The sequence below is a fragment of the Muntiacus reevesi genome, chromosome 3, assembly GCF_963930625.1.
Source record: "Muntiacus reevesi chromosome 3, mMunRee1.1, whole genome shotgun sequence".
Lineage (NCBI taxonomy): Eukaryota > Metazoa > Chordata > Mammalia > Artiodactyla > Cervidae > Muntiacus > Muntiacus reevesi.
This window is the reverse complement of record NC_089251.1, coordinates 188,524,271-188,535,088: the sequence shown is the minus strand read 5'-3', so window position 1 is coordinate 188,535,088 and position 10,818 is coordinate 188,524,271. Positions and strand designations below refer to the sequence as shown.

Sequence of the window (10,818 nt, the reverse complement as noted above, 5' to 3'; positions counted from 1 at the left end):
CTGAAATCAAAATGAATTGAAAAATTAATCGATATTGGATTGTATAACTTTCCCTGTTCACTAACGTCAGCTCCGGTATTGAAAGTCACTCGTGACTGCACACGTGTGGTTTTGCTAACTGATGAGCAAGGAAGTATAAAAGCTGTAGAATCAAAGGTGAATAAAAATCCACCAAGAATTATAGCCTACAGCTCATGTCCTAGTTTGAAGCAAAGTATCAAAGTATTTCAGATGTTAAATTTTTCCGTAGCAGTAACCTCAGGATAGCTCAGCGCCGACACGTCGAAGCTTTCGATGTAGAAAGTCACTAATAAATATTTCACAAGAGCAGCAGCCCCACCCCCAACACTGAAAATCGCAGAAAATTAAACCTCATATATGTTGCTGCATTTGTAAAATCAGGTGTTTTAAGGTTGGGTAGTTCTAGCAGCGTGAAGTATTCAGGAAACTCTTGTCTGTTTCTACGTAGGAGAAAAACAAGGGTCGCTTCCCACCCCCGCGCTGTACCCTATAGCCTCTCTGCTCGTCCGTCCAGAAACAGAGAGGTCCATCCCGACTCCACTCTCCCGCCTTTGAGAAGCCGCACAGGCGGGCCGCATCCTCCCCGTCCACCCGCTCTATTTTGGGGCCCCATGATCTCATGCCCTCTGCAGACCACACGCTGCAGTTCCAGACCAGCCCGCGCCGCGAGGCCACGCAGGGCGATTCCTGCAAGTGTTCGGACGGTGCCCGAGGCGCGAGGTAGGCAAGGCTTGGAGGGGGAGGTTAAAGACACGCCCACGTGAAGGACCCAAAATAACCGACACGCTGAGTGCCCGAAATCAGACAGGAAGCCAAATAATCCGGGGCGTTGGGTTGCTTTCCCCTCACTCGCAGCGCCGGGCGGCGGGCGCCCAGCCAAGGGTCTGGCGGCGAGGGGCGGGCGCGGCGGCGGGCGGGCCGGGGCGGGGCCGGCGCGGAGCCTATTAAAGGCGCGGCGGGGCGGCGGGGCCCGAGCGCCCGGGGCCACGATGGAGCGGGACGGCTGCGCGGGGGGCGGGAGCCGCGGCGGCGAGGGCGGGCGCGGCCCCCGGGAGGGCCTGGCGGGGAACGGCCGCGACCCGGGCTCCGGCCGCGCCGCCGAAGCGTCCGGGGAGCCGCAGGCGGCCGCGTCGCTGCTGGCCCCCATGGACCTGGGGGAGGAGCCGCTGGAGAAGGCGGCGCGCGCCCGGCCGGCCAAGGACCCCAACACCTATAAAGTGCTCTCGCTGGTAGGTCCCCGTGGCCCGGCGCGCGGGAGGGCGGGGAGGGCGGCGCCCGCTCCTGCGCTGCGAGCGTGCGGTCAGCACCCGGGGCCCGGAGAGAGACAGCTGTGTGCCGCTCTTCGTCGCCTTTTGGCTCTCCTCTGCGGGTTTTTATCCGTGCTCATCACCACCGAGCCTTCTCTTCCTCTCGGGGAAATAGCTCACTCTCGCTGGTATTACTGATGCTCCGAAGGAACCTGTTTATGAAACCAGGCTGTTAAAGATCCTGATCTTTAGAAATCCCACCGCTTTCCCCCAGAGAGTACAAGGTCGTTCGTGGGGAAAAATGACCAACCTGAAAGTTGTCGGTTTTAGGATGATCGACAAGGTTTTTAAAAATTTTTTTTTATTTAAAATTTTAATGTAATTTTTTACCTCTTTGGGGATATCCCTTCTTTATATTAACCGATTCCACTTGAAAGATGTAATAGAACTCTTTAAGTTGTATCAGGAACTTTAGAAAGTACTTTTTCTCTTGACTCTGCTTAGGCATTTCCTTGCAGCTGTTCAGAAACTCCATCAATATTCATGTTACGTGAATGTGAAGAAGTGTTTATGATTCGTCGTCCATTCTTCCAAAAGTACCCACTGGTCCTCTGCCATTTCGGTGGTACAGTTGCAGGATCCACAATCAATTTCAGGAAATGTGGGGGTGGTTTTCCCTTCCACATCTATGGCAGGAAGTACTGGACCCAGAATCCTGGGTTCTTGCTTTCATGGCCTTTATTAATTGCTGGGGCCTCCTATAACTTTCCCCAAACCTCAGTTTCTTCAATGTTAAAATGAGGACATCATCTCCGTGTGCATCACATTGGGCTATTGTGAGGGTCTGGTGGAATAATTAATGTATGTAGGGAAGTAAATTTGAAAACCACAAGGAGATGTAATCATTTTATTGTATTATGTGGAAGTGACATTTCCATGTAAAGTGCACCTTAAACTATATTGTCACTTAAGGTTTTATGATTGGACAATGCAGTGTGGAGGACATCTTTTCTGATATTTGAAATCTTTCCTTTCATAAACTTTCCTTTTTCACTGTGTTTTGGGTGTCATGGAAATGATACAGTGCTTTGAGGAACCAACTTTCCTAAAGAGATGGTGTCATATAATTAGTACTTCAAAATAAGCCTAAGATTCAAAGAGTAAGTGTCTCAAACCACATAAATGTTTGTATCTCAAGATATATTTTGCATCATATCTCACTGTTTAAGAACACCTGATACTTAGGAGAACTTAGTCTTTTGAGTCACCATTTTTGTTTTTTTCAGAGGGAAACCTTAGCTTTTGCAACACTGTTACTTAATATTTTTCAATTTGGCTCAGGCATTCAATAATTGTACATTGAATCTGTATGTAACTCCCATGTGAAATCACTTCTACCTGCAGTCTTAAAAGTTTGCTAAATTTGCCAGTTGCTAAATTCAGTTTTAAAATCTTTCCTATTCATTTACCTATAAATCCACAGTAGGTATCAGCAGAGATCTACCTTTGGAGCATGAATTTCAGTCTTTGACACCTGCCATCAGCTGGTCAAATAGCATTTTGTTTTACTCTGTTGATACAACTCTGGGCTTTGACATGGAAATTTCTTTAATATTGCTACAAGTAGGACAGTCATGAGAATGTTTAACACCTTTAGGTGGGGTCTTTTGCTGTAACACATGTTGAATTGAAAAGAATTCTTACTTCATGTCTTTTGAGGAAATACAATGGGCCATTAATATATACCCAAACTCACTGCTGTGTTTTTGAAACTCTTAATTAATGGTTTCAGGTGAAAATGAAACCCTGTGACTGAGTGGTAAAGAATCCCCCTGCCAGTGCAGGAGATGGGTATTTGATTGCTGGGTCGGGAAGATCCCCTGGAGGAGGAAATGGCAACCCACTCCAGTATTCTTGCCTGGGAAATCCCACAGACAGAAGAGCCTGGAGGGCTACAGTTCTTAGAGTCGCAAAGAGTCAGACACGACTGAAGTGACTTGGCAGACGCGGATGCACGCATCCATTCTTTCCCTTCCGTGCTTCCGTATCCTTCTTCCTCTAGACTTTCCCAGGTGATGCACTTCTAACGGGAAAAGTCTCCAAAAGGAGCTTGACAGTTGTCACCCAAGAGCTCTGGGGCATGTCTTCTAGAGAGAAGCTGCAATTACAGCAAGTGGAACATCTGCACTGTTTTCATAAAGCTGAAGAAATAGGTTGACTAATTGCATCTGAAGTTGGGATTACGAGAGCCCAACCACTGAGGGTGTCTTCGGTTTTCATCTAGCAGGATTAACACAAGAGTTACCTTCCGGAGAGATAAGCAGGGGCCACGGGACTGTCTCATTTCTTCTGAAAGTGCTTCAGATACACTTGAATGCTGGAGGGAAGGGGGAGTGCACGCAGAAGGCACAGTCCTGCCCTGGCTTTTCCACGTATGACCCCTAAGCAGACCATAGGCTCTGCTCTGGAGACGTTGGCCCTGGTCTGTGGATGTACCCATGCCTAGGCACTGAGCCAGGCTGGGGGAAACTCCAGGAGGTCAAACAAATATATGCTTCAGTAGATACGTTAGATCGGAGTGCTTTTTCAGGTCCCACATTAAGTTCTGAACTGAAATGTCTGCTTCCACTAAGGTTGTGCCTGGACATTAATTTGAAATAGCTTTCCTGTTCCCTGGCAGGGTTTTCAACCACATTGCAATACCCTTTTCCATTCTTCAGTTCGCTCTTCAACAGCATCATCTTGTGTTTGTGACCTCTTGCTGTCCTTATGAATACATATACCTGTGTGTGCGCGTAGGTGGCCTTGTGTGTGGGTGGTGGTGAGTGAAGACAACTTTCACCTTTTGATGAAAGAGTTCTTTGTAAGTGGCACAAGTTGCCACTTGTTGATCAGAAATTTTAGTGTGAAAGTTATTAATTCTGTTAGCTTCTCTCTCCCTTCTTGTAACACAGCATCTTATTTCCAGACTACCACCTGGAGAATACTCAAGATAGAGCTCTGCTGGTAATCCAACTTGAAATTGACATTGCTTTTTGGTTTGTAAAATTTTATATCTGCCCAGCCATAGTTGAGCATTTTATTTCAAAAATGACCAGCACATCTTAGGGTCTAGAAATGTGTCCTGTTTCCCCTTTATGGTGTTTTGTTTCACATGTTCTAATAAAATGTACTCAAGGTTTCTAGGAACTCAGCAAGACTGTTGTGTTTACTGCTGGGCCTACGGTACCTCACTGTCAGTGTCAGCTTTTGGTTGAATGAATGTAGTACGTTTTTACTTAGACTGAGTAACACTTTGACTTGGAAGAGGGTAAGCTAGGAAGACTGAATACACAGCTGTGTACTCATATAGTCGATTGAAAGTCAGGAATCCAAATATAAATGCACTGATTGGGCTTCCCTGGTGGCTCAGATGGTGAACAGTCTGCCTGCAATACCGGAGACCTGGGTTTGATCTCTGGGTTGGAAACATCCCCTGGAGAAGGAAATAACTACCCACTCCAGTATTCTTGCCTGGAGAATCTCATGGACAGAGGAGCCTGGCGGGCTGCAGTCTGTGGGGTTACAAAGAGTTGGACACAACTGAGAGACTGCTGCTGTTGCTAAGTCACTTCAGTCGTGTCCGGCCCTGTGCGACCCCATAGACGGCAGCCCACCAGGCTCCTCCGTCCCTGGGATTCTCCAGGCAAGAACACTGGAGTGGGTTGCCATTTCCTTCTCCAATGCGTGAAAGTGAAAAGTGAAAGTGAAGTCGCTCAGTCGTGTCCGACTCTTAGCGACCCCATGGACTGCAGCCCACCAGGCTCCTCCATCCATGGGATTTTCCAGGCAAGAGTACTGGAGTGGGGTGCCATTGCCTTCTCCAGACTGAGTGACTAAGCGTGCAATAGAGATGACACTTGTATCAATTCAGGGATAGGATCAAAATGGGAATGTCATTTACTTAGCGCTTAGTGAGATAAAAGAGGCAGTGAATGAACGACAAACAAAAGTTCCCAACTAAGGTCAGCATACCTAAGAGGCCAGAGGGCCTTCATGATAACTTGGATTCAGCATCAAGATCTAGCCACTGGCCATGCCGTTAGAAAGAAACAGCCCAGGTATGGTGCTCCCGCGGGCACGAGTAAGGTCATCCCTCAGGTACAAATGAATCTCCTTTGCTTATGCCAAGGCCTCTTCTGTGACTTTGATGTCACATCCCAGCTTCCATTTGTATGTGGTTCTTTTAGGGATCTGTTATCTTCAGCGTTGCTTTCTATGACTTCCTTTCCTTCTGGTTTGAATCAGGTTCTAGTCTTCCTCTCTCTCACCATTGATATTTCAGCTGTTGCTACTTCATGTGGCCTCCTAGGAACACACAGGTGCCCTTTCAGCCTTTCTGTGTTTTTCCAGTCTATTCCCTCCGCTTTTTCGCTACCTCTAGGCTCTCAGTTTTGCCATCTCCTGCCACATCGCATCCTAATCATGACTCTGAAGAGACTCTCTGGAACCATATTGAGAGACCTCATACATTTTCTATAATAAAGAACTGGGACCAATAACCTTTTTATAACATTTATGGATTTTTTAAATCAGCTTCTTATCTTCCTCCAGGTAGTCCTTTTTTTTTTTCTTCTCAGATTTAAGTATTAAAGGCAAGTGAAAGTAGTTTTAAATTCAGTTTTGTTTTTGAGTCTGATAAATTTCATTGCCAACTATCTGTGTCACTGTTAAGACATAGAAAATGTATTTCATCTTTATAATGGACATTTTAGAGAAGCCAAAGAACTTAATCATGATTCATGGCTTTTTGGAGTGGAGGGAAGGGGGAAAGCCACTTCAACATTCAAACAACTTCGGGACAAAAACCTTTTGAAATACAACTTGTAATTAGAGATCTGCTTGTGGTTAACATAAACATGCCTCCATCAACCATGAAATACACCCCAAACAACAAAAAATAAACAAGAAACCTTTTAGCAAATGACACCAAGCAGAACATAGATTACCCTTGTTAGTCTAAGCTCTGTGCAACAATAACTGATATTCAGAAGGCTGACCCAGTATGAAAACCCTTTGACATCAAACAAGAGGTAAGTTATGTATTTACCAAGGGAAGAAAGTATCAGTTCAGTTCATTTGTTCAGTCGGGTCTGACTCTGCAACCCAATGGACTGCAGCACCCCATGCCTCCCTGTCCATCATCAACTCCCGGGGTTTACTCAAACTCATGTCCATTGAGTCAGTGATGCCATCCAACTATCTCATCCTCTGTCGTCCCCTTCTCCTCCTGCCCTCAATCTTTCCCAGTATCAGGGTCTTTTCCAATGAGTCAGTTCTTCGCATCAGGTAGCCGAAGTATTGGAGTTTCAGCTTGAACATCAGTCCTCCCAATGAATATTCAGGACTGATCTCCTTTAGGAAGGACTGGTTGGATCGCCTTGGAGTGCAAGGAACTCTCAAGAGTCTTCTCCAACACCACAGCTCAAAAGCATCCATTCTTATGCACTCAGCTTTCTTTAAAGTCCAACTCTCACATCCATACATGACTACTGGAAAAACCATAGCTTTGACTAGATGGATCTTTGTTGGCGAAGTAATATCTTTCCTTTTTAATATGCTGTCTAGGTTGGTCATAACTTTTCTTCCAAAGAGTAAGCGTCTTTTAATTTCATTGCTGCAATCACCATCTGCAGTGATTTTGGAGCCCAGAAAAATAAAGTCAGCCACTGTTTCCACTGTTTCCCCATCTATTTGCCATGAAGTGATGGGACCGGATGCCATGATCTTAGTTTTCTGAATGTTGAGTTTTAGGCCAACTTTTTCACTCTCCTCTTTCACTTTCATCACGAACCTATTTAGTTCTTCTTCTCTTCTGCCATAAGGGTGGTGTCATCTGCTTATCTGAGGTTATTGATATTTTTCCCAGCAATTTTGATTCCAGCTTGTGCTTCATCCAGCCCAATGTTTCTCATGATGTACTCTGCATTTAAGTTAAGTAAGCAGGGTGACAATATACAGCCTTGACATACTCCTTTTTCTATTTGGAACCAGTCTGTTGTTCCATGTCCATTTACAACCTGCTTCCTGACCTGCATCCAGATGTCTCAAGAGGCAGGTCAGGTGGTCTGGTATTCCCATCTCTTGAAGAATTTTCCACACTTTATTGTGATCCCCACAGTCAAAGACTTTGGCATAGTCAATAAAGCAGAAATAGATGTTTTTCTGGAACTCTCTTGCTTTTTAGATGATCCAACGGATGTTGGCAATTTGATCTCTGGTTCCTCTGCCTTTTCTAAATCCATATTTAACATCGGGATGTTCACGGTTCATGTACTGTTGAAGCCTGGCTTGAAGAATTTTGAGCATTACTTTACTAGCATGTGAGATGAGTGCAATTGTGTGGTAGTTTGAGCATTCTTTGACATTGCCTTCCTTTGGGACTGGAATGAAAACTGACCTTTTCCAGTTCTGTGGCCACTGCTGGGTTTTCCAATTTGCTGGCATGTTGAGTGCAGCACTTTCACAGCATCATCTTTTAGGATTTTAAATAGCTCAACTGGAATTCCATCACCTCCACTAGCTTTGTTTGTAATGATGCTTCCTAAGGCCCACTTGACTTTGCATTCCAGGATATCTGGCTGTAGGTGAGTGATCATACCATCGTGATTATCTGGGTCGTGAAGATCTTTTTTGTATAGTTCTTCTGTGTATTCTTGCCACCTCTTCTTAATATCTTCTGCTTCTGTTAGGTCCATACCATTTCTGTCCTTTATTGAGCCCATCTTTGCAGGAAATGTTCCCTTGGTATCTCTAATTTTCTTGAAGAGATCTTTCCGATTCTATTGTTTTCCTCTATTTCTTTGCACTGATCACTGCGGAATGCTTTCTTATCTCTCCTTGCTATTCTTTGGAACTCTGCATTCAAATGGGTGTATCTTTCCTTTTCTCCTTTGTCTTTCGCTTCTCTTCTTCTCACAGTTATTTGTAAGGCCTCCTTAGACAACCATTTTGCTTTTTTTCCTTTTTTTTCCTTGGGGATGGTCTTGATCTCTGCTTCCTGTACAATGTCATGAACCTCCACCCATAGTTCTTCAGGCACTCCATCAGATCTACCTCTTGATTCTATTTGTCACTTCCACTGTATAATCATAAGGAATTTGACTTAGGTCATGCCTGAATGGTCTAATGGTTTTCCCTAGTTTCTTCAATTTAAGTCTGAATTTGGCAATAAGGAGTTCATGATCTGAGCCACCATCAGCTCCCAGTCTTGTTTTTGCTGACTGTATAAATCTTCTCCATATTTTATAATAATATATTTAAAAGAGCTTTTCAAAAGAATGACCAGAATGTTCTGATAAATTTTAACTAGAACATTCTGGTTCCTGGGTATTTTAGTTATTTCAGATTTGATGACAAGAATTCAGATAGCATCAGTAGTACTTTTCATTTTATCTTCCCACTTTGGGAATAATGTTTGGTGGAAGAGTAGGTGGTAAAAGTTCAGATGATTATGTTCATATAGCACCTTGCACTTTCAGAAGCATTTTCTCATTTCTTTTTAATTGACCCTTGTCATATCAGCCCCTCTGAAATAGGAAAGTATGGTTACAGAAAAGGGAAACTGAGGCTTGCAGAAGTGAATGAGTTCTTCATTAGGGTGCATAGGTTCCAGCCGGGAGGTGTTAAGACCATAGACTCCTGGGCTCCAATCCCAGACATTATGATTTAGAAGATATGAAATTGTTGTGGAGTGGAGGTTTTTGTCTCATCCAGATTCATATGTTGAAGTGCCCACCCAGCCACGTGTGTTTATGGAAGTGGGGCCTTTCAGAGGGAATTAGATTTACATGAGGTCATGAGGATGAATCTCTGATGATGGGATTCATGTCCTTGTTAAAAGAGGGAGAGAGAGAGGAGATCTGAGCAAACATGCCCATCTGTAGAGGAAAGACGGTGTGAAGACAGTGAGAAGGCAGCCATCTGCAAGCCAGGAACGTAGCCCCACCAGGAAACACATCTGTCAGTTCCTTAATCGTGGACTTCTGAGCCTCTACAGCTGCGAGAAGTACATTTCTGTTACTTAAGGCACCCAATCAGTGGTACTTTGTTTTAGCAATTTGAGCAGGTTAAGATAGGAAGGGACCCAAGAAATCTTTTATACAAGTACCTCAATTTATTCAGATATAGTTGGTTCATTTACTCCACTTATAGAAACAGTGGGTTAAATTTACAGGCAAAAGTCACATCATTTGTGAGTAGAGGACTATGATAACTCAAAGGACGTTTAACTACAGATTTTTATTCTGGACTAATGACACACCCCCTCTCCCCCATTCATTTTCCTCTTATCAGTGGGAAGTCAATAATCATGTGAGCTTCCAATGTATACCAATTTTGGGGAAAGTGACTTTCCTCTTCTTAATTTGAATTTCCTTCTTGGTACATCTTTAGATGCACTGGAACAGGAAAATAGAGTCGTGGTAGTCATTTTGGGGTGAGTCAATTTTCGCTAGCATATCTCATTTGTGGGTCAGTCATTTCTCACCATTTCTTAGGACTTGACATAGATTTAGGTGCAAATATCCTACCGCCATGGTTTGAGTCCTTTAAAGATCTTTCTGTCTTGGTTTTCAGGAAGTAGTCCTCAGAAAGTAGCTTGTTCTCAGAGCCGGTATCTTCCTTTGATACACTTCTCGGCATTAACAAGCATCTGGAGCCTTTTGTCTCTCTGAAGAGAGAGGGAGAACTGAAAAAACTCAACAGTTTTTTAAATGATGCTGTGATACAATAAAATAAATTTAACCATTATTATGAGACTTTTTTTTCCAAATAGTTTCTTATTATTCCAGGTTACCTGTAAGTGATTTTGGATAAATATATTTCAAGGCAAAAGGCAACACAGGTAGCAGAGTTTCAGCCAAAATATTTCAAGCAACAGTTCTCAAACTGTGGTCTGTAGATCTCTGACGGGTCCCTGAGAGCCTTTCAGAGGGACTATGTGTCTAAACCATTGGAACAATGATAGACATTATTTGGGCTTCCCCGGTGGCTCAAATGGTAAGAAATCCGCTTGCGATGTGGGAGACCTGGGTTTGATCCCTGGGTCGGGAAGATCCTCTGGAGGAGGGCTTGGCAACCCAAGTACTATTGTCCGGAGAATTCCCATGGACAGAGGAGCCTGGCAGGCTACAGTCCATGGGGTTGCAGAGAGTCGGAGGCGACTGAGCGACCAAGCGTGAAAACTGCTTGCACCTCAGTGGGAATGGGGGCAGTGGTACCAACTGTACATGTCCTCCTGCATTTGCAACTGAAACCAGAAAAGCCAGTTTCATGTACTGAAGCAGTAAAAATGTCCTCGATAGAGCAGATTTCATTATATCAACCTAAATTACCTGCCTTGTTGGTATTCTGTGTGACACAATTGGAAGTCTGCCATTAGCACATCTGCTGCAGACTGAAGTATTGTTGTTTCTGGAGGAAAAGCAGTCGTGTTGTTATTTGAGTTGTGAGCTGAACCAGCTGCCTTTTTTTGGCGGGAGGGAAATATCATTTTTATTTGAAAGAGCAG

At 44.3% G+C, this 10,818-nt stretch overlaps 1 protein-coding gene across 1 annotated transcript in view; it reads left to right on the top strand.

Annotated features, from left to right (window-relative positions):
• Positions 1-1,010: 1,010 nt before the first annotated feature.
• Positions 1,011-10,818, top strand: part of ENPP1 (ectonucleotide pyrophosphatase/phosphodiesterase 1) — a 69,247-nt gene continuing 59,439 nt past the window's right edge. The window contains exon 1 of the mRNA XM_065931334.1: positions 1,011-1,250. Within this exon, the coding sequence (XP_065787406.1) occupies positions 1,011-1,250 (240 nt within the window). The remainder of the gene's footprint in view (positions 1,251-10,818) is intronic.